Source organism: Urocampus carinirostris, chromosome 20 (assembly GCF_059441175.1).
Source record: "Urocampus carinirostris isolate Australia breed hairy pipefish chromosome 20, RoL_Ucar_1.0, whole genome shotgun sequence".
NCBI classification, from domain to species: domain Eukaryota; kingdom Metazoa; phylum Chordata; class Actinopteri; order Syngnathiformes; family Syngnathidae; genus Urocampus; species Urocampus carinirostris.
This window is the reverse complement of record NC_142368.1, coordinates 22,818,519-22,841,841: the sequence shown is the minus strand read 5'-3', so window position 1 is coordinate 22,841,841 and position 23,323 is coordinate 22,818,519. Positions and strand designations below refer to the sequence as shown.

General features: G+C 39.6%; 2 protein-coding genes and 1 non-coding gene across 5 annotated transcripts in view; 1 reads left to right on the top strand and 2 right to left on the bottom strand.

Annotated features, from left to right (window-relative positions):
• ptk2bb (protein tyrosine kinase 2 beta, b) overlaps positions 1-23,323 on the top strand; it is a 35,145-nt gene extending 11,822 nt beyond the window's left edge. For 2 of the 3 annotated variants that reach the window (XM_088325533.1, XM_088325534.1), the window contains exons 3-30: positions 1,999-2,177; positions 2,242-2,329; positions 2,402-2,481; positions 4,038-4,100; positions 4,178-4,232; positions 4,319-4,459; positions 4,533-4,607; positions 4,673-4,774; positions 4,843-4,960; positions 5,789-5,828; positions 5,905-5,939; positions 6,042-6,086; positions 6,234-6,331; positions 7,383-7,464; positions 7,536-7,636; positions 7,721-7,836; positions 8,470-8,570; positions 11,897-11,986; positions 12,102-12,306; positions 14,046-14,154; positions 14,221-14,280; positions 14,617-14,739; positions 16,296-16,679; positions 17,149-17,173; positions 18,161-18,195; positions 18,282-18,416; positions 19,793-19,873; positions 22,339-23,323. In XM_088325533.1, the coding sequence (XP_088181659.1) occupies positions 1,999-2,177; positions 2,242-2,329; positions 2,402-2,481; positions 4,038-4,100; positions 4,178-4,232; positions 4,319-4,459; positions 4,533-4,607; positions 4,673-4,774; positions 4,843-4,960; positions 5,789-5,828; positions 5,905-5,939; positions 6,042-6,086; positions 6,234-6,331; positions 7,383-7,464; positions 7,536-7,636; positions 7,721-7,836; positions 8,470-8,570; positions 11,897-11,986; positions 12,102-12,306; positions 14,046-14,154; positions 14,221-14,280; positions 14,617-14,739; positions 16,296-16,679; positions 17,149-17,173; positions 18,161-18,195; positions 18,282-18,416; positions 19,793-19,873; positions 22,339-22,554 (2,982 nt within the window). In that variant the 3' untranslated portion in view covers positions 22,555-23,323. The remainder of the gene's footprint in view (positions 1-1,998; positions 2,178-2,241; positions 2,330-2,401; positions 2,482-4,037; positions 4,101-4,177; positions 4,233-4,318; positions 4,460-4,532; positions 4,608-4,672; positions 4,775-4,842; positions 4,961-5,788; positions 5,829-5,904; positions 5,940-6,041; positions 6,087-6,233; positions 6,332-7,382; positions 7,465-7,535; positions 7,637-7,720; positions 7,837-8,469; positions 8,571-11,896; positions 11,987-12,101; positions 12,307-14,045; positions 14,155-14,220; positions 14,281-14,616; positions 14,740-16,295; positions 16,680-17,148; positions 17,174-18,160; positions 18,196-18,281; positions 18,417-19,792; positions 19,874-22,338) is intronic. The other variant, XM_088325535.1, reaches the window with a different exon arrangement.
• On the bottom strand, positions 14,959-15,041 carry trnal-uaa (transfer RNA leucine (anticodon UAA)). Its single transcript has one exon. It is a non-coding gene; the product is annotated as a tRNA-Leu (tRNA).
• chrna2b (cholinergic receptor, nicotinic, alpha 2b (neuronal)) overlaps positions 18,009-23,323 on the bottom strand; it is a 38,423-nt gene continuing 33,108 nt past the window's right edge. The window contains exon 6 of the mRNA XM_088325536.1: positions 18,009-23,030. Coding sequence (XP_088181662.1) covers positions 22,905-23,030 — 126 coding nt within the window. The 3' untranslated portion in view covers positions 18,009-22,904. The remainder of the gene's footprint in view (positions 23,031-23,323) is intronic.

The window sequence follows — 23,323 nt, the reverse complement described above, 5'->3', positions numbered from 1 at the left end:
TTTTGTCATTTATTTTGTCGTGTATTTAGTTGGCTATTTGTTAATGTATTATGTCGGGTATTTTGTCAATAATTTTGTCGTGTATTCTTTTGTTTGTTCATATATTTTGTTCTGTATTTTGTCATGTACTTTGTCATGTAATTTGTTGTGTATTCTGTTGTGTATTTGTTCAAGTATGTTGTGTATTTTGTCATGTATCTTAGTGTTTGTTCATGTATTTTGTTGTGTATTTGTTCATGTAGTTTGCCATGTCTAGTTATTATTATTGTGTAGTGTCTTGTGTCGTATATTTTGTCATGCATTTTGTCTTTTATTTTGTATTGTACTCTGTCCTGTATTTGTTCATGTATGTTTCCGGTTATTTTGTTCATGTATTTTGTCATGTATTCTGTCAGGTATTTTGTCGTGTATTCTGTCATGTATTTTGTTGTGTTCATGATTATGTATTTTGTCGTGTAAATGTTTTTTTAAATGAAATTGTTTTAAATGTTTAGTTGTTAAAATATTTTAAATGTAAATGTAAATGTTTTTTTTAAATATTTTTGAGATCAAGTGTTTGAGGAGTATGTCAGAAGTGACAAGATTGGATAGATTGAGAAATGAAATTGTGAGAGACAGAACTGGAGTGGGTAAGAGAGTACTGGTTTGGACACATGGAGAGGATGGATGAGGAGCGAATGTTGAAGAGAATCTACAGAGCAGAAGTAAATGGAAGGAGACCAAGAGGAAGGCCGCGATTGATGTGGATGGATGGTGTTATGAGTGCTCTGCTGGAAAGAGGTCTAAATATAGTGGAAGCTAGACCTCTTGTTGGTGATAGGATTGAGTGGAGAGGTGTTGTTAAAGGGATGTTTGGACGCGTTCTAAGGGATGGGCAGGGCACCTGTATGAGGCGGCAGGGGTAAACCAGTGAAAGCTGTCGGGCCCTGCTGTTGAACAGAAGAGTGTGTTGTGTCACCCTGACCCGAGTGACATGGCTGCTTTCTCATGTCCCGTTTCATCTGGAGGGACGAAAGCATGACCAACTTGGGTGCCAAGGTGCTTAACTTGTTTGGGTGTTTAGGGTTGGCCATGATCCAAAAACGTTTGTGTGTGTTTTTTGCTACTTTCCCCCTTTTTTAAATTTTCTTTGTTTTTGTATTTTTGTCTTGCTGTCAGTCACCCCTCTTGAGGGATATGACCAGGGTAGATAGATATTTTTTTGTGTATAATTGTGTTTGTCTAAAATATTATTCAAATGAGGGGGCGAGTCTAACTGGCTCAGCTTTTCAGTTATTGGTTGACAAGTGCATCAACATTGCTGATCAACTGCAATGCATTGCTACCAGGATTAGTGAAGCAAGACATTATTAGCCGATTTGTTCACGTCTGATCAAACAATAGGTAAAAAGCTCAGGCAATCAGGCCGCCACCTCATTTTGAGTTTTGTTGTGACAAAATAAATGACAAAATTAAAACATAAATCAATGAATTGCTTTTATTACAAGTATTTTTTTATTTCTACATATGGTACATATGTCACGGAGCGGAGCGGGAAACAGGAAAGGAGGACCCATTTGGGTAAACGTACTCACAATTAATTGGGGGAAGAGGAGGAGGGTGCCCAATCGATCCGGGGATCGATGGTCGCGGCGTGGGTTAGAAATCCACTCAAAAGAAAAGAATGTCCAAAAACAAACGGATCAGACCAAAAACAAAACAGGATCAAATACGGGCAGATTCACAGAACTAAGCATTTAACAGGATTTAACAGAAGTCTCACAGAGTTTAACCAGGTTTAACAAGTAGAAACAAACGCTCCAGCAACGCACCCTTCAAAGGAAAGCCATGAGTCAATGGGCGGGGCCAACTGGGCATCGCGGCAACCGCGCCAGAATCCGCCGTCCCCCGGCTGGAACCAGCTGGGCGCCCTGGCACCGCGCCAGACAACTTAGCTCTGAACAGAAAATCACAAAGACGGAACTGAATAGAATTGTATATGTTCTTCTTCACCCTCAGGCAATTATACAATCCATCCTGATCAGCGGGCGACTGGGCCCTAACGTGAAGCACGGGGGATGTTTCGGCCTCCTGCTCAAGCACCTCAAATCGGAGGAGCTCCACTGGCTGCATCCCCAGTTGACAGTGGGGGAGGTGGAGCAGCGCTATGAGAGCCACCATGTGGAGGCTGAGTGGAGGTGAAGACAACAAAATTCTCAGGGGGTGGCAACTTGCTTCACCATCTAGCCTTTTTATTACCAGGTATGACCTCCGCATCAGATACATCCCTGTCAACTTCCTGGAAAAGTTCAAAGATGACCGATCGACACTGGTGTACTTTTACCAGCAGGTAATTGATTTTGACTTATATCATATTGGTTTTTCCTGGGAAGCTCTTATTCTTTTTGTTGTGTTTTGTCAGGTGCGAAGTGATTACATGCAGTATCATGCCAGCAAGGTCAGGGAAGAAATGGCGTTACAGCTTGGTTGCTTGGAGATAAGGTGATACAATCGTAACTTGTAGCTTGACTTTGAGTTATTGTAAGTGTAAAGTTTAGTAGACACTCAAACTAAGAAAAGAAGACATCAACCCATTTTGAATTTTTAGGGACAGCATGAGAGGACTAAACCCTCAGATACAAAATTCCCACTTGTTCTAAAAGCCCTCCTCTGAGCCATTTCTTATTTAATTTCCTAGGTTACAAAAGCAGGGTGTGGAAATTAAAAAAACAACAACACACGATTGCCGGCCAGTGACCATGAAATAAACAGTGCATACTAGTCAAAACAACACACATATGTGAGGTATAATAGTAAAAAAAAACTAGCCTCCTATGCAATCTTTTATATATTTAAAGAAAAATATACTGCGAAACAAAATGAAATATTATTTTTGAATTGCTTAAAGCGTTAACAAGTTAATTAAGCTGATAGTGGCAAGAACCGCAAAAGGAGGAGAACCCAGATGCGTGACGTTTCTCACACAAGCTTTATTTTACGGGAAATGGGGCTGTCATGCACGTTAACCCAAAACACCAGTGATTTGGTGATCGCGGAAGACATAAGGCAGCAGTCTGGCGTGGAATGACAGGAGGCCAAAGGCCGACGAGATTGATACCAATTGCACGAGCAGATATCGGACAGATCGGTTCGATACCGGAACAGACAGGATTGATATTAAGCACTGGAGACAGGAGTCCGATAACAAGCAGAACGAGATAGACGGAAACGATACCAGACACTGGAGATCAAAATTATACAGGACAAACTAGAGGGAAACGCTACCAGACACTGGAGATCGATACCAGACAGCACAAAAAATAACGAAACTGCAGATCAATATTAAACAGGACAAAAATAGATGGGAACGATGCCGGACAGGGAACACAGGCAGGAAACCGGACAGAGTCAAAACCCACGTCTTGCGGGTGCAGAGGTTCGTTGACGGACTGACAAAGGGTGAGTGAGAGCACTGAGCTTAAATAGGGGGGAAGCCAGTCAGTCAACGAGCCGCAGCTGGTGCCAAACAGGCGGGGCCCATTGGGCGCCATGGGCAACCGTGACAGATAGGTGACAAGTATCTAAAATTAACGAGACACATTATTTTAATTCAGGATTGGATTGAAAAATGAAAGTTAATGAATTCCTCTCCAGGCAGCACGGCGGTGCAGTGGTTAGCGCGTGTGCAGGCACAGTTACAAGGTCTTGGGAACCTCCTGTGTGGGTTCAAATCCAGCTACCGGACTTCCTGTGCGGAGTTTGTATGTTCTCCTCGTGCTTGCGTGGGTTTCCTCCGGGCACTCCGGTTTCCTCCCACATTCGAGTTGTCTGTCCCTGTGTGCCCTGCGATTGGCTGGCAACCAGTTCAGGATGTCCCCTGTCCCCTGCCCACTGCCCGATGATTGCTGAGCTGGGCTCCAGCACCCCCGCGACCCTGCTGAGGATAAGCGGTGCAGCTAATGAGATGAAATGAGCTAATGAAATGAATTCCTCTCCATTTATAGGCGCCTCTAAATATTGGGTGCACACTTCAATAAACGATTCATGTTTGCTTTTAGGAGGTTTTATAAGGACATGAATGCAAAAGGACTTGAGAAGAAGTCTAACTTTGAACTACTGGAGTAAGTTTATGAACTGTTTATTATTTCCTTTAATAGGTGCTAGTTGCTTTAAATCTCATTGTTTTGTCTATGTGCAGGAAAGAAGTAGGCTTGGATCTTTTCTTCCCATCAGAACTGATTAACAGCATGAAGGTAGTCATCTTATTTAACTTTGTATTTGCTATGATTTTGTTATCCTTAAACCTGTATTAATGTTTTTTTTGTGTGTGTTTTTCCAGTCAAAGCAACTGCGCAAGCTAATCCAGCAGACATTCCAGCAGTTTTCCACGCTCAAGGAGGACGACTGCATGGGGAAGTTCTTTGAGACGCTCAAAGAGTTTGTCAGTTACGACGAGGAAGTCTTCCCGTGCGAGCTAGTGGTGAGCAATGTCACTTCGGTGCTAGCGACGATTCTTTTTGTTGTTGTTGTTTCAAGCCAACGTGTTTTAACAGCAAGGTTGGAGTTTGGCTGTGGAGCTGGTCATCGGCGGGAGAGGAATCCGACAACGCACGCAGAAGAATTCGGCAGTAAGCTAGGCACGGATTCGAATTATGAGGTGTATAGTCAATGTTTAATCCAATTTCTTCCTCAGCCTGTCTTTCTGGCTGATTTCAAGCAAATCAAAAAAGTGCAATGTTTATCCCAAAGTGACGGCAAGGCTCTCATCAATCTGGATGTGGAAGGCGCCAGACAAGTACACAATTTTCTTAAAAGCATGGTGCTATACAGGTACACGCCATAATATTTTCTTCTCCTGAATAGCATCTTTCCATCAATGTGGCTTCAGTGCCCATGGCAGAAAACATGATGGATCTTATTGACGGTTATTGGCGCTTGGAGAACGACTCGGACGAGTCCATCATCTACCGGAAAAATCACAGTAGGAGTTCAAACATAGTATCAACTCACTAAATGCTATTTACTTTTATGATTAGTATATAGAAGGGGGTCAGCCACCTTTTTGGAACTGATATCTATTATGTTTTAATTACTGATTGGTGCATAGGGGCTGCCAGTCTTTTATAAAATTCTATAACAACCAATGATGTTGTTACTATGTAGTTATTATGTTATTTCTGTCAGGGGCTCTGCAATGGGATGGTGCGAAAGAACAATGAAGAAGCAGTTTTACAATAAAACAGTTGTCCTTTTTGAGGGCGAGGTTCGTGGCACTGAAAGCCAAGCGGCGAGGCAACAGTATCCAGAACACTAGAGGCAACCAAATGTTACCCAATAGACAGGCGAAAGGTCCGGTGATCCAGTGAGTTTAAGCAGCGAAGTTGACAATCAAAAGGACATAATGTTGAATGGGAGGTCAGGCACTGGGTTCGGTACACTGAATAGACAAGAGCGCTGTTAAAGGCGTGGCCCCTTAACAACACCTGAGTAGCCATGGACTGGATCTGAAAATATCCCAGTGATGGGTGATGGTGATTTTCTTGGAAAAGTGATTTGTAACTGGCATGATGTTTTAATAGAACACTGAGCCTGGTTTTAGCGTATTTCTAAACATTACAACCTGGTAATAACATAGAAACAACATAGTAATATCATGTTGTTGTTTTTAGAATTGCATGCAATACTGTCAGCCTTTCACATTTATCACTAACAAAATTAGTAGCTCTCAGCTTCAAAAAAGTTAGTGACTCCTAAATTACAGATTTGTCAAGGAACAAAGTAACAAGCATTTTGTGTCACATTTTATTAGATCTCAGCTTACGGAGCTCTCTGCCTGACATTCCAACGGGGTAAGTCTATTATGTTACCACTGACGCGGCTCGGGGATACAAGGTTTTTGCCTTAATTCTAATGTTTTTCTCACAGCAAAAGCGACACCAGCTCTTTGCGACATAGCATGGGTAAGCTTTCTTGTGAACTATGTGCTGCCAAAGTGAAGTTTTGAATTATTAGGGAATTAACAAGTGCAAAAGCTCATAAAATCAGTTATTTTGTATTTTCAGGGTCGGACATATATTGTGAGATTATGGACGAAAGGCCCCGCTCAGGTTTGTTGTTTACATTAGTACAAAAAAAGGTATTAAATTAAAAATGTAATTTAAAGTTATTGATAATAGGATAAAATGTATCTTGGCTATATCTTATTAAATGAACGATGTCAGTAAAGTGAACAATTTCCCTATTTATGCATTAAGTTGTAAAGTACGGTATCGACCGCGGCGACATCACACTCGGGCGAATCCTCGGGGAGGGCTTTTTCGGCGAAGTCTACGACGGAGTTTACGTCTCAGTGGTAAGTCAAACAATAACAACTGCAATTTGGGAAATAGAAACGTTCATATTACTTTTTTTAGGTCTTATACACTTTAAAGAGGAAGGAGTTAAAATAAATAGCTTGGAGTTATAATTTCACCCAGATATTTGAAACTTTTTTCAAAATGGCACCCTGTGGGAGGTGATTGCAAAGTGTAGAAGAGATTTAAACTGTTTAAAAGTATTTATTAGATTTGAAAAATATAAAAATGCCAGTTTCTGGCATTAGTGCCTGTTAAGAATCGAACTTTTTGATCCAACATAGACCGGGAATGAGTCAGAGGTCGCTTCTTTAAATGGTCTAAGACAGGGGTGTCAAAGTTAAATGGACGGAGGGCCAAACAAAAATCTGACTGCAAACCGAGGTTCAGACTGATGGAAAGCTGAACATTTTTCAATTTATGCATATAAACTAATGAAGCTAATAGAACGTATTGAAAAACTGAGAAATATATTGCAATTAAAGTAATATTCTCCAATGGATCTTTCAATAATCTTTTATCTTTCACCCAGCACAAAAAGACACATTATTTTAAGATGAAAATACCCATTACATGAACATTAAATGAAAGAAGCTGCTAATGCTAGTTCCTTGTGTTTTGCTAGTCGCAGCTAGTGATGACAATACAGACCCTAAAATTAACAGCTTACTGCTACAGCTAACTATGTGCTCACTGCTTAAAATAAGACGGTAAGGATTATTTTGGTGGTGTATTGTGTGTATACTTTTTCAATTTTCTGATGGTCTGATTACGCTAGCCACAATTAATCAGGCATCTTCAGTAGCCTATAGTTTTGATTATAGAATGTGTGGGCTAAATTCACCCCAAATAAAACAATAATCACATCTTCTTCAATTATTTTTTTTAACATAATTGAATTGAAATACAATAGAATTAGGTGCAAAAATGTATTTGCTAAAAAACATAAAAATAGAAAAAAAACTACATGAGGATACCTCCCAACCACTAGGTGGTGCCAGAGACTATTTCATGATTTTGCAAGCTAACATGTTCTTGTAACTGGATCAGAAGGGAGACAAGGTGAAAGTGGCTGTCAAGACGTGCAAAGACTGCTCGTCCGACGTCATGGAGAAGTTCATGAGTGAAGCTGGTATGTTCCTCAACTCGTGACTAAAAAAAAACAAGCACGTCTAAAATGACTTCTTCTGCATTTCCTGCCAGTCATCATGAAGAACCTGGATCACCCTCACATCGTCAAACTCATTGGCATTATCGAGGAGAACCCTGTGTGGATCGTTATGGAGCTTTATGAGTACGGAGAGGTTGGTGCAACAAAAAAGTGGAAATAATTATTTGACGATTCAATGAATTAACCTCATCTGCGTATGTGTCGTGTGTGCTCCTAGCTCGGCAACTACCTAATCCAGAACCAGAACAAATTGACCAACATGACCCTGGTTCTCTTCAGCCTGCAAATCTGCAAAGCTCTTGTCTATTTAGAAGGAGTTAACATGGTGCACAGGTCAGCTACAATATTGTATTCTTTTACTGCATGTGTACCGTTTATACTTGCATAAAAGTTGACCCCATGTAATTGCTTTAAAATAGCCTTGATAATGATTTAAATGTGTACAAAAATAAAGAACAATAAACTAGTAATAAAGGTTCAAACAACAACTATTTTAAACCATATACTATAACTTTAAGCAGCATTTCAAAGGCAGACACTCGAACACCATTTTTGTATTTCGTAGTCATTTTCTTCTTCATATCAATCGTTGTTGTCACTGTTTTCCCCTTTTCAATCCCCCTTTCACTAACCTATTTGGAACCCTTTATTAGTTGCGAAAAAGCCAATAAAACACATTAATTTACAATAAGTTTAGATGTTGTCCCTCTCAACCATAGTCAGGACAGCGGTGATTGCCTAAACAGGAAGAAGAGATGGTGCGTGGGTGGAGCATGAAGACACCACACGCCTGTGGGAAATTGAGTGGCATGTTTAGTTATGCCCTTGTGTTTATTTTGTTTTATGCACAAATAAGCCGAACCACTTGTTTTAAGTCTAGTATTTTATAGCTCTAAATTTGGCAAGTGTATACGATATGTCTTTTTTAAAATTTATTTGACTTCTTCTTGTGGGGTTTCAATGCAGGGACATCGCCGTTCGGAACGTTCTGGTCGCCAGTCCCGATTGCGTTAAACTAGGAGACTTTGGACTGTCGCGGTACATCGAAGACGAGGAGTACTACAAAGGTTTGCGGTCTTGATTTAATTAATCATAAGATGGAAAGAATGCTTTTTTTGTGCGTCAAAGAGTAAAAATTAGTATCTTAGATTATATAAAGGGACATTGTATATCATATAGCACCTCCTTGTGGCAAATTAAAGTTTTAATTAAAATATTATTTTTAAAAAACAATATACTGTAGATTTGTATAAGAAGCAAAAAACAGCATATAAACGTGCATTTTTCTTTCTTTAAACACGGAAAGGTCAGGAAATCATTATTTATTTTACATAACATGAGGCTTACCTTCAGGGAGGTGACATTTTTGTCCGTCATCTTGCTGTTATGAATACCCCAAAAAAACAAAAACCTTATGAAAGGCTGGGCAAAAAATAAGTAGAAAAATGGTGTAGTTTGGTTACTTTGAGGCTCCGTAGTTTGTATTGTTCCTTGTGCTTTAGGCACTTATTTTCGGTTGCACCACACAATACAGCAACATCTAGTCTTCAAATAATACACACTGATCCTATAAGTGAGCCTGTTTAAAAAAGGGGACATTACTACATCATTTCCATCCATTATCTGCACCGCTTATCCTCAATAGGGTCGCGGGGATGCTGGAGCCCATCCCAGCTGTCTTCGGGCAGTGGGCAGGGGACACCCTGAACTGGTTGCCAGCGAGTCGCAGGGCACACAGAGACAGACAACTCTCTCGCTCATTCATACTTAGGAACAATTTGGATCGGCCAATCAACCTGATGTGTATGTTTTTGGAATATGGGAGGAAACCGGAGTGCCCGGGGGAAACCCACATAAGCATGGGGAGAACAAGCAAACTCCGCACTGTTGGATTCAATCCCATTACCTCATAACTGTGCCTAACCACTTATCCACCCCGCATCATTTCCAAAGAAACAAAAATACAACAAATATGCCAAAAATAAAAAAAACATAAATCAGATTTTTAAAAAGTGCAAAAATAAAACCAGTGACTTCCTGGTGTGACTTTTGATTTACTTTCCGTAAATAAATCGTTAAAATTAATTAATTAAATATTTGACTAGTTGTCTAAACTAAAATATTTTTGTGCAACAGGCCATTATACAAATCTACATTCTTAGCAAAACTAGTTACTGGTTTGAGTTAAACAGACTCTTAAAATAGAAGAAAAATGTTCACAATTATTTTCCAACTAAAAAGCAAATTCTTGGTCTCACCAAACTCAGATTCCTTTAAAATAATGTATTTCACATATAGCCAAAAAAGTCAATAATTCACAAAAAAATCACACTCAAATGTGTGGGCAGACCGAAATTAAGGACTTTTCCAACAAAACCCATTAAATGTTAAATTAAATTACCTATTTATGACCTGTACATTTTGGTACTTACATCATCAAATGGTTTATTTTAGTTTTACTCGAATTTATTTGATATTCTTGTCATGATGACTGATTAATTTCACCTGCTGCTGGCTTTCTGATTGGTTCCCCCTCCTACTTAAGCTCAGTCCTTTCACTTGCCTGTTGTCAGTCCATCAGCGAACTTCTGTTCCTACAAGGCAAGCGTTTTGACTCTGACTCCCGTCAGTCCCCCTTTTGTTCACCCATTTTGTTCACCTGTTTTCTACCCGTCCGTTCCTGATTTCCCCGTTTGTCTCTGGCTACAACCTGTTATTTGACCCCGACCACATTTTGCTCTCCTGTCCCGGCTATCGACCTAATTTTCCGTCTACGACCCTACGATCTCCCACTCCGGAAGATCCACTTCGGAATTTGGAACACGTTCCGATTCTGTGAGTGGCTTGCTTCCCGCGACCAGCGAGCCTCTCCTCTTTATCTCAATAAACTTGTGGTTAACGTTACGCATCTGGCTTCTAATTCCGTTCTGGTCGTGACAATTCTGTTATGAAAAACAACTTGAAAAAAAATGATGGAATATATAGGAAAATAAGCTATTTTTCTGAAGCTTTAGATACATTCATATTCAAAGGGCATTTAATCAATTATAAAAGTAGTTGATTCTTTTAATACCTGATTCATTTCACAATTTTATCAATTATAAAAATACTGTTTTCATATCATAACTGATTAATCAATTTGTTTCAACGCCTCAAATGATATTACCCTAAATAATGCTTTAGCTCATGCCAAACATACGGCCAGTGGGCCCGATCCAGCCTGTTGGATTGTTTACCGGTAATTAATAAATGGGTTCTAAAAAATAAGTGAGTCTGTAGGTCATTTCTATCAAAAGTTATGATTTTTTTTAAATAAATACCACCCAAATGTTTTCTCCTTCCGCTAGAGGGCAGTGTTGATTTTGTATAGCGTGGTGAGTTAGTTCAGGTGTAAATTTTGTATTTACTCAAGTGTTAAAATAAACCAGTTATCACACTCAATGCCAGAAATGAAAATCTTTTTTCCTCATTGTTTGTAAATAAATGTCAGGACCAGAACGGAAACAGGAACCAATTGTATAACGTTTACCACAAGTTTCATTGAAAGAAAGAGGAAGGGCTGTGCCCACAATCCAGTGTTCGCTGGACACGGGAAGCAAGTCGAGCGACTCGCTCTCGGACTGTGATCCGAACACGGAAGTGGATCTTCCGTAGCGAGCGATGGCGGTGTCAGGGACGTTAAAAACTGTGAGAGCAAAGCGTGGTCGGGTTCGTAAACGAGTCGTAAGCCAGGACGTAAGAGTAGACGTAGGCAGAATCAAAAATGGGTCGCAAGCCGGGACGGGAGAGCAGACGTGGTCGGGATCAAAACAGGTTGTAGCCGGAGACAAACGGGAGCAAAAACAGGACGGGCGGGAGTCAGGGTCGAAAAAGGCTTGCCTTGTATACACAGATGTTCGCAGACGGACTGACAACAAGGGATTGACAGGACTGGTTTTAAATAGGGACAGGGAGCCAATCAGAGCCCGCAGCGATTGCCGCCAAATAAGCGGGCACAGGTGATTCACATCAGTAATCATGACAAATGCTTTATACGTCTGCTGGAGGGCAGTGTTGATTTTGTATAGCGTGGTGAGTTAGTTCAGATGTAAAACTGCATTCACTCAACTGTTATCACACTCAATACCAGGAATAAAAATCTTTTTTTTCCCCATTGTTAGTAAATAAATGTGTTCCATGGTCATCTTTGATTATAAAATGTAGGGTAATGTGGGCTGAATGATAAAGCTTAATACCAAAATTGCAAAGTTAAAAATCTGAGTTGACATTCTTTTACCTATCCGGCCCGCCTCAGAACAGAAAGTTTGGATTAGGCCCCGGAGCAAAACTAATGATGGGTCCTTGCTTCAGATTAATACGTAAAAATAATTCAATTGTTAATTTGAAATCGCAGCATCTGTCACACGATTGCCCATCAAGTGGATGGCGCCAGAATCCATCAACTTCCGACGATTCACCTCGGCCAGCGACGTCTGGATGTTTGGTCTGTATTTTATCATTTTATCTGCTGATTTTTCATGTTATTTTTTTAAATTAACCCCCCAAATAGTCTAAAAAGTGCAATTGATGAATATGAATTTGATTATGCCCCTCCTCAGCCGTATGCATGTGGGAAATCTTGAGCCGAGGCCAGCAACCGTTCTTCTGGCTGGAGAACCGTGACGTAATCAACCAGCTAGAGCAAGGCATTAGGCTGCCCAAACCTGACAACTGCCCGCCAGCGCTCTATTCCCTCATGACGCGCTGCTGGTCTTATGACCCCAGAGAGAGGCCCAACTTTACTGAACTGGTGGTCAAAATCAGGTGAAACGTGTGTTTTTTGGCTTTATGTATCGGATAGTTCGAAGGTTATACGGCTCTAACTCAGTAACATGCAGTGAAGTTCCAGTCTGGGGAGGCACAGTCAAATTTACAAACAAATGAACCAACATTGTAATTATAATTTGATTGGCGAAGCAAGAAAGCAATATATGAACCGAAGCATAGAAAAACAAACAATTTATTGTCTTAACTTGTGAATTAAGCTAATGCACTTCTCCTTTTGAAACAAGGCATCAATAGATAAGTAATCCTCCAATATGAAAAAAAAGTCCATGCAACGAAAAAATATTTATTGGAGGGCTTGACCTACTGCTAGCTTTCTAATAATATCACTACAGTAATCCCTCGGTTATCGCGGTTAATGGGGACCAAAACCACCCGCAAAAAGTGAAAATCCGCGAAGTAGCGACGCCCCTTCAAAAATGCTTTAAAAAAAATCTTTTTTTTTTTGTAATTATTTTATTTTATTATTATTTTTTTTTAGACCTGCGAAGCTCTGAACCTGCGAACGTGGAACCGCGAAGTAGCGACGCCCCTTCAAAAATGCTTAAAAAAAAAAAAAGATTTTTTTCTTTTTTAAATTATTTTATTTTCTTATTATTATTTTTTAGAGCCGCGAAGCTCTGAACCCGCAAACGTGGAACCGCGAAGTAGCGAGGTCCCACTGTATTACTATTGTTTGAAGACAAGGTGTGCACCAAATCAGAACCCTTGGTCTCGCGATCGCCCTCTGCCTTGAGGCATGACCATGGTGTGCCTCACTGGATCTGCAGATACTCTGTACAGTAAACCATTTCATACTACGTGTTAATAATACTATGTGATTATTCAGTGATTTTCAGAGGGAAAATGCCCCAAAAAATAAAGTTGAATGAGAAAGAACTTTAACACTGAATAAATAAAATAATTTAATATGTTGTAATTTTATATTTTCATGATGACAGGTTAGTCACAAGACAAAGGTATAATGATGCAGTCATGTGAAAAACATACATCTCAATTTTTTGTGTCTGTTTTTTTTTTTTGCGATTATGGAATGTTTACAATGTAATGTAAAGAACAAAGTGAGAGACATTATTTTATCCATATATTTTTTTATTACAGGTATATGTCACGGTTGCCATGGTGCCCAATTGTCCCCGCCCGTGTGGCGGCATCTGCGGCTCGTTGACAGATTGGCTTCCCTTCTATTTAAGCTCAGTGCAGGACTCACTCTTGGTCAGTCCTGTCCGGTGTTGTTCCCGTCTATTTTGTCCTGTCAGGAAACACCAACAGGAAATCGGTGAGAGTCAAAAACCCACGTCTTGTGGGTGCAGAGGTTCGTTGACCGACTGACCAAGGGTGAGTGAGAGCACTGAGCTTAAATAGGAGGGAAGCCAATCTGTCAACAAACTGCCACACGGCGGGGCCAATTGGGCGCCATGGCAACCGTGACTGTGTATATATATATATATATATATATATATATATATATATATATATATATATATATATATATATATATATATATATATATATATATATATATATATATATAAAATATAGTTTTCTTATTTATGATTTTTTTAGCACATTTAAGTTGCCTCCTCCCCTGACTGCACGTCAGGCCTATCGCATTTTCCATTAAGTGTTACTTTACAGCTAATATTCCCCATTAGACTAAAAAATATATAGTGGATTTTTCTGTTACCGGTCACTTAAATCCAAAATGCCTTTGCTAGTGATGTTCACAAGATGGAGAAGGAGCAAGAAGCGGAACGTAAGCGGGACCGAGCACGCTCAACAAAATACTTCGACACCAAATTCAGCTTCTCCGAGCCGCCTCCCAAGGTAGAAGCTACATATGACATGCTAAGCGATCAGCAGCACCACCTATGATTCTTTTGATCATCACAGCCTTCAAGAAAGAAACCGGGACGCTTTGGGAACACACTCAGCATTGGTTTGCACATTCAGGTACTAAGTAGTGAGTATTTTAACTCGGTATGGAGCAGGGATCACCAACGTGATCATGACGAGCACCAGGTAGCCCCCTAAGAACACCCGAGTAGCTTGCTGACTTGTTCTGATCCAGCATGATTTTGAGTGGTTGTGACTATTAAATTCCTATTTCTCACAATTACAAAGTGGTATTAACAAAGTAATAATGTAGTAACAACAAAGTAATACCTTATAAGTTTTTTAAACTGGTAGCCCTTTGCAATACTCATTAACAAAACTTACAAATTTAGCTCTGGTGACCCCTGCTTTAGAGAATAAATGAAAGCATTACATATTTTTGTGTTTACGCAGCTGAACGAGGCTCTGTGCGCCAGCTCGCCGGACTTGGCCAATCCGTGTGAATATCAGTCACCTGTGGACTCCATGAACACTCTGCCACTGCCCCTCAGGTCGCCTCGACGTCGCAGCATGGGGGTAAAAATATTGAAAAGAAATTTTGAAAACTAAACTGGTAATACGTTAACATGTTGACTTTTATTGATGAAAAAGAGAAACCACCAACTTAATTCAGGACATGAAGCCCTGCAGAATCAGAGTGCCCAGGTTTTCTCTAGATGCTTGCCCTCTATATCTTATATTTATACAATTTAATTTTTAGTAAGCTATAGTCAGCTAGATTAAGTATAAATAAACTACCAGGAGTGGGGTTTGAACCCACGAAGACTATTGTCCATTGGATCTTAAGTCCAACGCCTTAACCACTCGGCCATCCTGGTTACTTATTGCATGTCCATGTTGCAGATTGCATTTATCGGCAGATCAGTGGCTATGCTATGCTAGGTTATGCATAAATCTATAGTAGGTCGCCCTAAGCAGTTGTGGGTTTTTTTTTGCTTTGCTTTTGTTTGTGCGGTTCAAATTATTCGAACCTAGGACATTTTGACATGCCATTGTTGATATCTTTCTAACTTCTTCAGGCAGCTCCTGAACTGCTACAGCATCAAAACAGAATCGGGCTAAACCAAGCTTTAATAAGCTCATCAGTCGTAGTAATTAACACTAAAACTAAACCATAACATGCTAATGAAAAATCACAGCATTTTCTCTTAAAATCCTCAGTTGATAAAAATTGTAAACGTAATAAAGGTAAGGTAAATTCCAGATTACAGAAAACACTTGAAATATTTAAGAAAGAAACTCAACTTGTGTGTTCTATAAACCACACTAAATTTTAAACGGCCTTAAATGAACTCATTCATGTCTATTCCCTACATTTTTAAAAAATCAGCGGGGAAAAGTCTAGTACATTAAAATAACACGTTGTCCTGCAAGCCAATCAGCGACCAGGGCTGTTGGCGCCAACGGGGCAGGCGCAGGTGCCCCGAATCAGTAGTCATGACAATAGCCATACTTGTTATCTCTATGCATCTATTTATCTATGTGGGCAATGGATGGGAGAGTTTAAGATCAGTTGCATGGCACAGCAAGTGTACTGGATGTTATGATTGTACGACCATCTGAATTTTAGTAAGTACAGTCCATTGAGTTTTATTTTAGGAATGATTTGTCGCACTCTGCCAAGATTTCTGTCTTACTCCAGGGAGTGTGGGAATCTCATTCATCTATTAATGGGCATCACTAATTAAATAATGAGGCATTTGGCTACCGAGATGTTACTCACGCCGTTTACCCAGGCTTCACTGAATTTCTTCACTTTGACATTCAGAGTACTGGGCAGAGATCACGAAGGTCATCACCCTCCACTGGGTTGCGATGCCTTGTTTTAATTTTACAGTTGGATTCCGTTGGTCCGCACCAGTACTCAGTCAGCTGCTAGAGGGTGGCCGACACCATCCATCTTGCAATAAAAAAAGTACCCCGTATCGTTTAGAATGTAGAAATAGTAGTGGCTTGTAGTCTAGAATTTACAGTAGTTAGAAAAACATTTTTTGTAGTACTGCACCACTAGGAAGCACCTTTTTGAGAGCTTAAAATCGAACTTAAGTACCAAACGCTTGTGTTGGCCCCAGGAAAACGAGTTCCCCCGATCGGAGCCCAACAGCCGCGAGGACGCCCAGCGCCTTTGGCAGATGGAGCGCCAGCAAATGCGCGACACCTTACAGCACCAGAAAGCGCAGATGGAGGCCGACAAAATGTGGCTGGAGAAAGAAGAGAGACTTCTGGTGCGGAACGCAAGCTCGCTCACGTTTGTCAACCCGCTCGTTGCGTCCAACTGTCGTCAGCGGGGGGCGCCTGAGAGCGGGCCCCAAAGGCGGGGACGGCCCGCTAGTCTGAAAATCGATGTGCCCCTCTCAAGTGTTCCCAAGAGAGGCTCCATGTCTGTTTGCTATAAATTGAACCTGCCTGTTCTTTTGCAGGACCCAATGGGACCAGAAGAACCTCCACAGTCAAAGGTAGGTTTTGTCTTTTAAAGGGACAGCGTGTATTATTTTGTAATGCCTCTTGGTGGTCAAAAAAGACTTTTATATCGTTAGAATAACAATATTGATTTGAATAATAAGCAAAAAAATACTTAAACTATCATGTAAAATGGCATTTTTTATAACACTCGTAAGTCTAAAAATTTAACATAGGGCTTAATTAGAGGGAGTTGACATAATTGTCCGCCATCTTGCTGCTACGGGAACCCCCCAAAACAAAAACCTTGCAAAAGGCTGGGTAGAAAATGAAAAGACCAATGATTCGGTATGGTCACCTTGAGTCACCCTGGTTTTATTCTTCCTTGTGCTTTGTAGCTACATCTCGTGGTCAAATATGACACAGTGTCCCTTTAATGTAGCAACTTTCTGAAGATTTAAGTCCTGTCTTCATCCAAACCCATCTTGTTTTCATGAGGTCTATTTTTGTGTTTGTTTTTTGTAGTCTGAAGAGGCAGATGCTGAAAACGGTAAGTAAATAAAACATTTACAAAGTGTAGAAACTAGTTTCAGTACAATACTAGTATTAGTTGCTCTTTGCAGAAGATGAACAAAATGTAATCTTGAGGATTTTGATGGGTCTCAATCTGTTGCTCAGTAGTTGTATTATATCTATTAACCATGAACATAACACATTTTTTGATACTGTGTAAAATGCAGATATGAAGATATGAAAGTTATGAAAAGATAACCTTGATAATATTGACTCTTATTTATTTAAAAATAATAATTAATTAAACACACCTGGCCATGAAGTCAGGAATTGTATCAAATATTTGAAAAAAAATAATAATAATAGATTTTTAAATAATACTTATTTTTATCGTTTAATTTTCACAAAATAGATTGAATTAAAATATCAACAGATAACATTATTATCGGTGGGTGTTAAATTGCTAGCTACAGTGTTTGAATCAAATTAAAACATGAAGAAAGGAGAATTAGATGGGTGCAAATTTGCTAAACAAACTCCAATAATTGAAATTCAATAAACAAAATACACAAAAAATATTTAATCAAAATCCAAACAAATAAAGAATTATTGGTGAATGCCAATCTGCTAATAAATATTAATTTCTTTAAAAAAACAGTATATTTAATTAAAATAGAAACATTTACATTATATTCTGATGCATGTGAATATTGAAGTTTTTATGACTGATATGAACTAAGATATAAAAAAATCAAGAATAATTTAGATGAATGAAGTAGATGAACTAAAAATGTAATTCACTGAAAACAACCCAGAAATCCACAAAACCGTATGAAAATTAAGATATAAACAAATAGAAAATGGATGCACAGTTGCTAACAAAAATGTGACTGACCTGTAATTTAAAGTTACAATAGTAAAGACCCAATTTTATTACATTGTAATGACAAAAACACTAAATACAAGCTAGCATGATCAAACCAAATGAGCTGATGTACCTAATAAAGTGTCTTGTCTCTTCCAGGCCCACCAGTGAAGCCTCCTCGGCTCACAGCACAGGTTATGACAAATCTTGTGTGATTCTGACTCTTGCTAGCTTAATTTTTATTTTTCTACTCTTTTTTATTTATTTCTATTCGTATTAGCCGGCACCCACGGCTGAGCTGGATCGTTCCGACGATAAGGTTTACAAGGGAGTGATGAACGTTGTCAAGGTGGTGGTGCAGCTCAAGAACGACATCGTGGACATGCAACCCGAGCAGTACATTACAGTCGTGCAGGTGACGCCAACAAAGAAAGCCTATTTCACTTCATTTATTTCTGCTTTTTTTTGTCCAGTGAGATTTCAACATCAACATTTAACTTTTCCGTAGCTAAAATCCTGCATGTAAATGCAATGGGAATAAAACCCAGGTTCCGGCTGTGAGAGCACCAAAATGAAACATATGAGATTACAGTATATTTGATCTTTTTATCACACTATTTTTGGTCACGGTACCAGAGACAAATGTTAATTTTGTCGTGTGTTTTACTTGTTACAATGACAATAAATGCGTCACTTAAGCTCAGAATAGAAGAATGAAATAGAAAAAACTCATTCAGTACATTATTTCTTTTTGTTTCATTTAAAGAAGTGTTTGGTGCAGCAGGTTTCAAGCCTCTGGAAATGATTTTAGTATAATAAACTAAATTTAGTATAATAAATCACCATCAGATGGCAGGATTGCCTTTGTTACACCTTTTTCCACACATCGAGGAAGTCCCCACTTCCTAGTGTGTATGGAAAGTATAGGCGTAGTAAAGCAATGTGGTCAAAGTAGCTAAAATGTCGATTAGTAGAAACAGTGAACTGCTCAAGCTTTTTTTTTTCTAAATTGATGACAAAGTCACTTTGTCGGGGCAGAGAAGGATGACGTTTCATGCACTTCCGCAGTAAAACGATCTCCATTGTGACCGAAATTGTGTGGTCACATAACCGGAAACATCAGGCATTGAAAAGGGCTAGCTAAGTTCAGGCATCGATCATGCATATTTACATTGTTCTTGCAAAAAAAATGTTATTTTGAAAGCAAGATGCCCTTTTGGTTATGGAAAGGGTTGTTTAGATATCGGAAGTATCTCATATGCAAAAAAAGCACCAAAGTGAAAGTTCTGCTTGAAATGTAACCTTTGGCAAAATAAAATTTTCTCAGAAGTTTTCTTGGAAATTAGAATTTTCAAAAGGCTTCTCAATGTACAACTGTTGTTTACTGAGCAATGATAAAAGCTAGAAACAAACTTTTTTTCTAATTAAAGATGAGGGTTTAAGCTTTCTTCTAAAAATGTTCTGTAGGCCTTCAAAAATGAGTCCAAATGGCCAAAAATGGTTCGCACTTGCTCTTCCAATTTGAGAAAAACGTCTGGCAATGGTTGACTTAACATTCTTCTCTGGTACCGTGACTAAAATAGTGTTATAATGCGATGAAAATGTACTGCTTTTTCATATGTGATGCGTCATAGATGAAGAAACATTGTAATCTGCCCCGGGCTGTCAGAGTCAGTTGTCAAAGCTAATCATCTTCGTTCTTCTGAGCTGTCATCGGTTAGCACAAGCAAAACTTGGATAAATTAAACAATCTTGTTATACTGTATATGTGTACCTCTGTGTCGTTGCCAGTCAGTGGGAATGGCCTTAAGAGAGCTCATCAGCAGCGTGGACGACATCCTGCCCACTCTGCACGAGTCCGTGCTCACTGAGGTACTCGCTACGCTGATTTCATGTTGTCCCTTTTCGAGTAGATTTTAGAAAGTCATGAAAATCATTAAAATGGGACAATTTCATGTAGGGTAAACAAACAATGAGTTCATTTGCCTTGGATGGCAACAGTGGGGTCAGCGCACTAAAAGCTATCATGCTAGCAGCTATCAAAGTAACACTTGTTGGTTTGGTAAAACACCTCAAAATATTAAAGTGAATAAATTAGACATGCGTGAGGAAAATGCCTTAATTAACTCATTGCACAATTAAATTCTATATTTTCTTCTGTAAAACCAGGTGAACAAATAAGATTGATTGATTCATTGATTTATCTTAAGTGTCTACTGATACAGTTTCTGGATCCGATACTTGTCATTAAATATGTATTAAAAGAGTAATTATTAAAGCAAATTGATCTATATTGCAGCATGCCGGTTGAGTGGTTACTGCGTCCGCAACACAGTTTTGAGGTTATAGGCTCAAATCTAGCTACCAGTCTTCCTGTGTGGGGTTTGCATGTTCTCCCTGTACTTACGTGGGTTTCCTCCGGGCACTCCACTTTCCTCCCACGTTCCAAAAAACATGCATGTCAGGTTAATTGACCAGTTCAAATCGTCCCTAGGTGTGAATGAGCGAGTACGTTCAGGGTGTCCCCTGCCCACTGCCCAAAGACTGCTGGGATGGGCTCCAGCACCCCCGCGACCCTACTGAGGATAAGCTGTGCAGATAATGGATCGATAAATCATATCCCTTTTTTTTTAATCTTTTATCAAGAGGACCTTGGAACACAGTGAAATTGAGGTTGTTAATATACTCGTGCTTGCTAAAAATGCAAAAATTCTGTTGTATTATTCAAATGTGCCACTGAGTATGTTGTCACTATCACATGAGTTTTCTGCTATATTTGTTTTATTATTTAGTCAGCAGCACATCATATTTATCCACACATTTTAGTGAAGTATTCACTTGCTGTATTCCTATAAATGTGTTCTTACATATCAGTATTTTCCCAGAAAATATCATCCGATGCTTCAGCTTTAGCCTTATTAGACAGCCTTAAAGATTCAGCTGTATGCATTACTAATCGAATGTACATGGACTTCTTTGTTTGCCTTGTAATGTAAGTTCTCAGAAGAGTCTGTTAGAGCTCCATGTTCCATTTTGCCAATCCACACCCCTTTTTCTAAAAAAACTGTGGTCAACTATTTGTCGATGGGTTTTTGGGGTAACGCACTCTTGCCTTTGGTGGACGAACACTTCTCCAATCCATTGGTCCCTCTGTTTTACTAATTTTATTTTTAACTTTGTAATAAATGTCCACAACTGAACTGCTTCTCTCCAGATCTATTTTCTTTCATCAAGAAATAAGAACAACTTATTTATGAGTTAAATAAATTAAATTGCACCAATCATCAAATAATTAGCGCCCATTTAAAACGTATTTGAGTTTTTCAATGCTTACATGCAGGTTTTAGATCAGAGAATGTTGTTATTGCTGCCTCTGAAATCCTTCGAGAATTTTTGTGATTCAGGCCTATACAAATAAGTTTGACTTGTTTTGACTTTGAAGCTAGCATCATACATCGTACAACCATTGTTGCTCCTAATTACCGTCATGATCGTTATTTCACATCTCTAATCTTGTCAATGTCCTTTCCATTTTTATTTTAATGAAGGGCTTGAATGCCAACTTAAAATTATCGAAAACGAAATGAGAAAGAGATGCTTTGATGGTACTGCAAAATACATGCTAAGAAACCTTACTGCAATTCTGGTCAATAATTGTGCCGCTGGGAATGGATCATGCATTTCCAACAAACTTCAACGTTGTTTTAGTGTGCCATATTTCAGGGAAATGAGACCACTGCAGGGCATCACGGCGGCGCAGTGGTTAGCGTGTGTGCGGCACAATTCTAAGGTCTTGGGAACCTCCGGTGTGGGTTCTAATCCAACGACCAGACTTCCTGTGCGGAGTTAGTATGTTCTCCCCGTGCTTACGTGGGTTTCCTCCCACATTCCAAAGACATGCATTTCAGGTGCATTTCAGGTGGATGGCCGGTCCAAATTGTCCTTAGGTGTGAATGAGCGAGCGAGTTGTCTCTCTGTCATTGTGTGCCCTGTGATTGGCTGGCAACCAGTTCAGGGTGTCCCCTGCCCACTGCCCGATGATTGCTGGGATGAGCTCCAACACCCCCGCGACCCTACTGAGGATAAGCGGTGCAGCTAATGAGATGAGATGAGATGAGAGCAGTGCAACAAAAGGGAAACCATATCAGCCATACTTTTCTAACATTAAATTTTTACTATTTTCGTTCATTCGGCAGGGTTCAAGAGCCTAAAGGGCTGTTCATGACCCATGGGTTGCCTGCTTTACCATACAGACCATAAAGTTTTTGTGTCAAATGTTGAGGAAATACTCAATAAAAAAAACAATTACCTAATGCGCCTTTTTTTCTCTTTGGCAGATTGAAGGCACCCAAAAGCTGCTTAACAACGACATGGCGGAGCTGATCAGCAAAATGCGGCTAGCACAGCAGAACGCCATCACCTCATTGAGGGAAGAATGCCGCAAGCAAATGCTAGCAGCAGCGCACAGTCTAGCCGTGGACAGCAAAAACATGCTGGATGCCGTCGATCAGGCCCGCGTACGCGCCAACCTAGCCAAACCTGTCGCGCCTTGACTACAATGCTGATAAATTATCTGTTCCACTGTACATATGTCATATATGCTGTACATCCCTGTGTGTGTGTTTTTGGTAAGGACCCCATAAAAAAAATAATTCGGTATTAGATGCCAAACTGTCCTGCACTTCAGTTACAGTGACCCAAAATAATAAATATACTCAAAAATGACTTGTTCGATCATAAATAAGACAGTTTTACTTTTGGTATCCTGAACCGAATGCAAACAAACCCTGCAAACATGCTAACATTCTTCATCGTACATGATTCCTGTTCATTCAACCACATACTAATGCTAGCAATGCTAGCATATTTGAGCTACAACAATGGTGAGCGAAGAAGCGGGAGTTCATATCATGCCAGCCAGCCAAGGAGGCAGAAAGAGGCCAATGGTGCCCAGCAGGCACACGATGATAAACATCCAGAGGAAGATGCGGTCAATCACCATGGCAACGTACTTCCAGTCCTCTTTGACCTGCACACAAACAATTTTTCAAAATTGATAAATACGATACCCACATCTTTACTATTCATTACTGAATAATACTGCACAAGCTAACTCGTAGCATGATGAGAGGTTCTGGTTTCATTTTCTGTGGAACTACACAAACAAAAGGGCCAAGAAGCGTCCAAGTGCTTAAGGTGTTCTACCATCTTGTGTTTAAGTCTCTGTATTTTCAGGCTTAACCTATCTTAGTATAGGATCGCTGATATGGGCCACTGCACGTGTAGTAGTGTGATTTTTTTTGTTTGTTTTAATGTAAAACT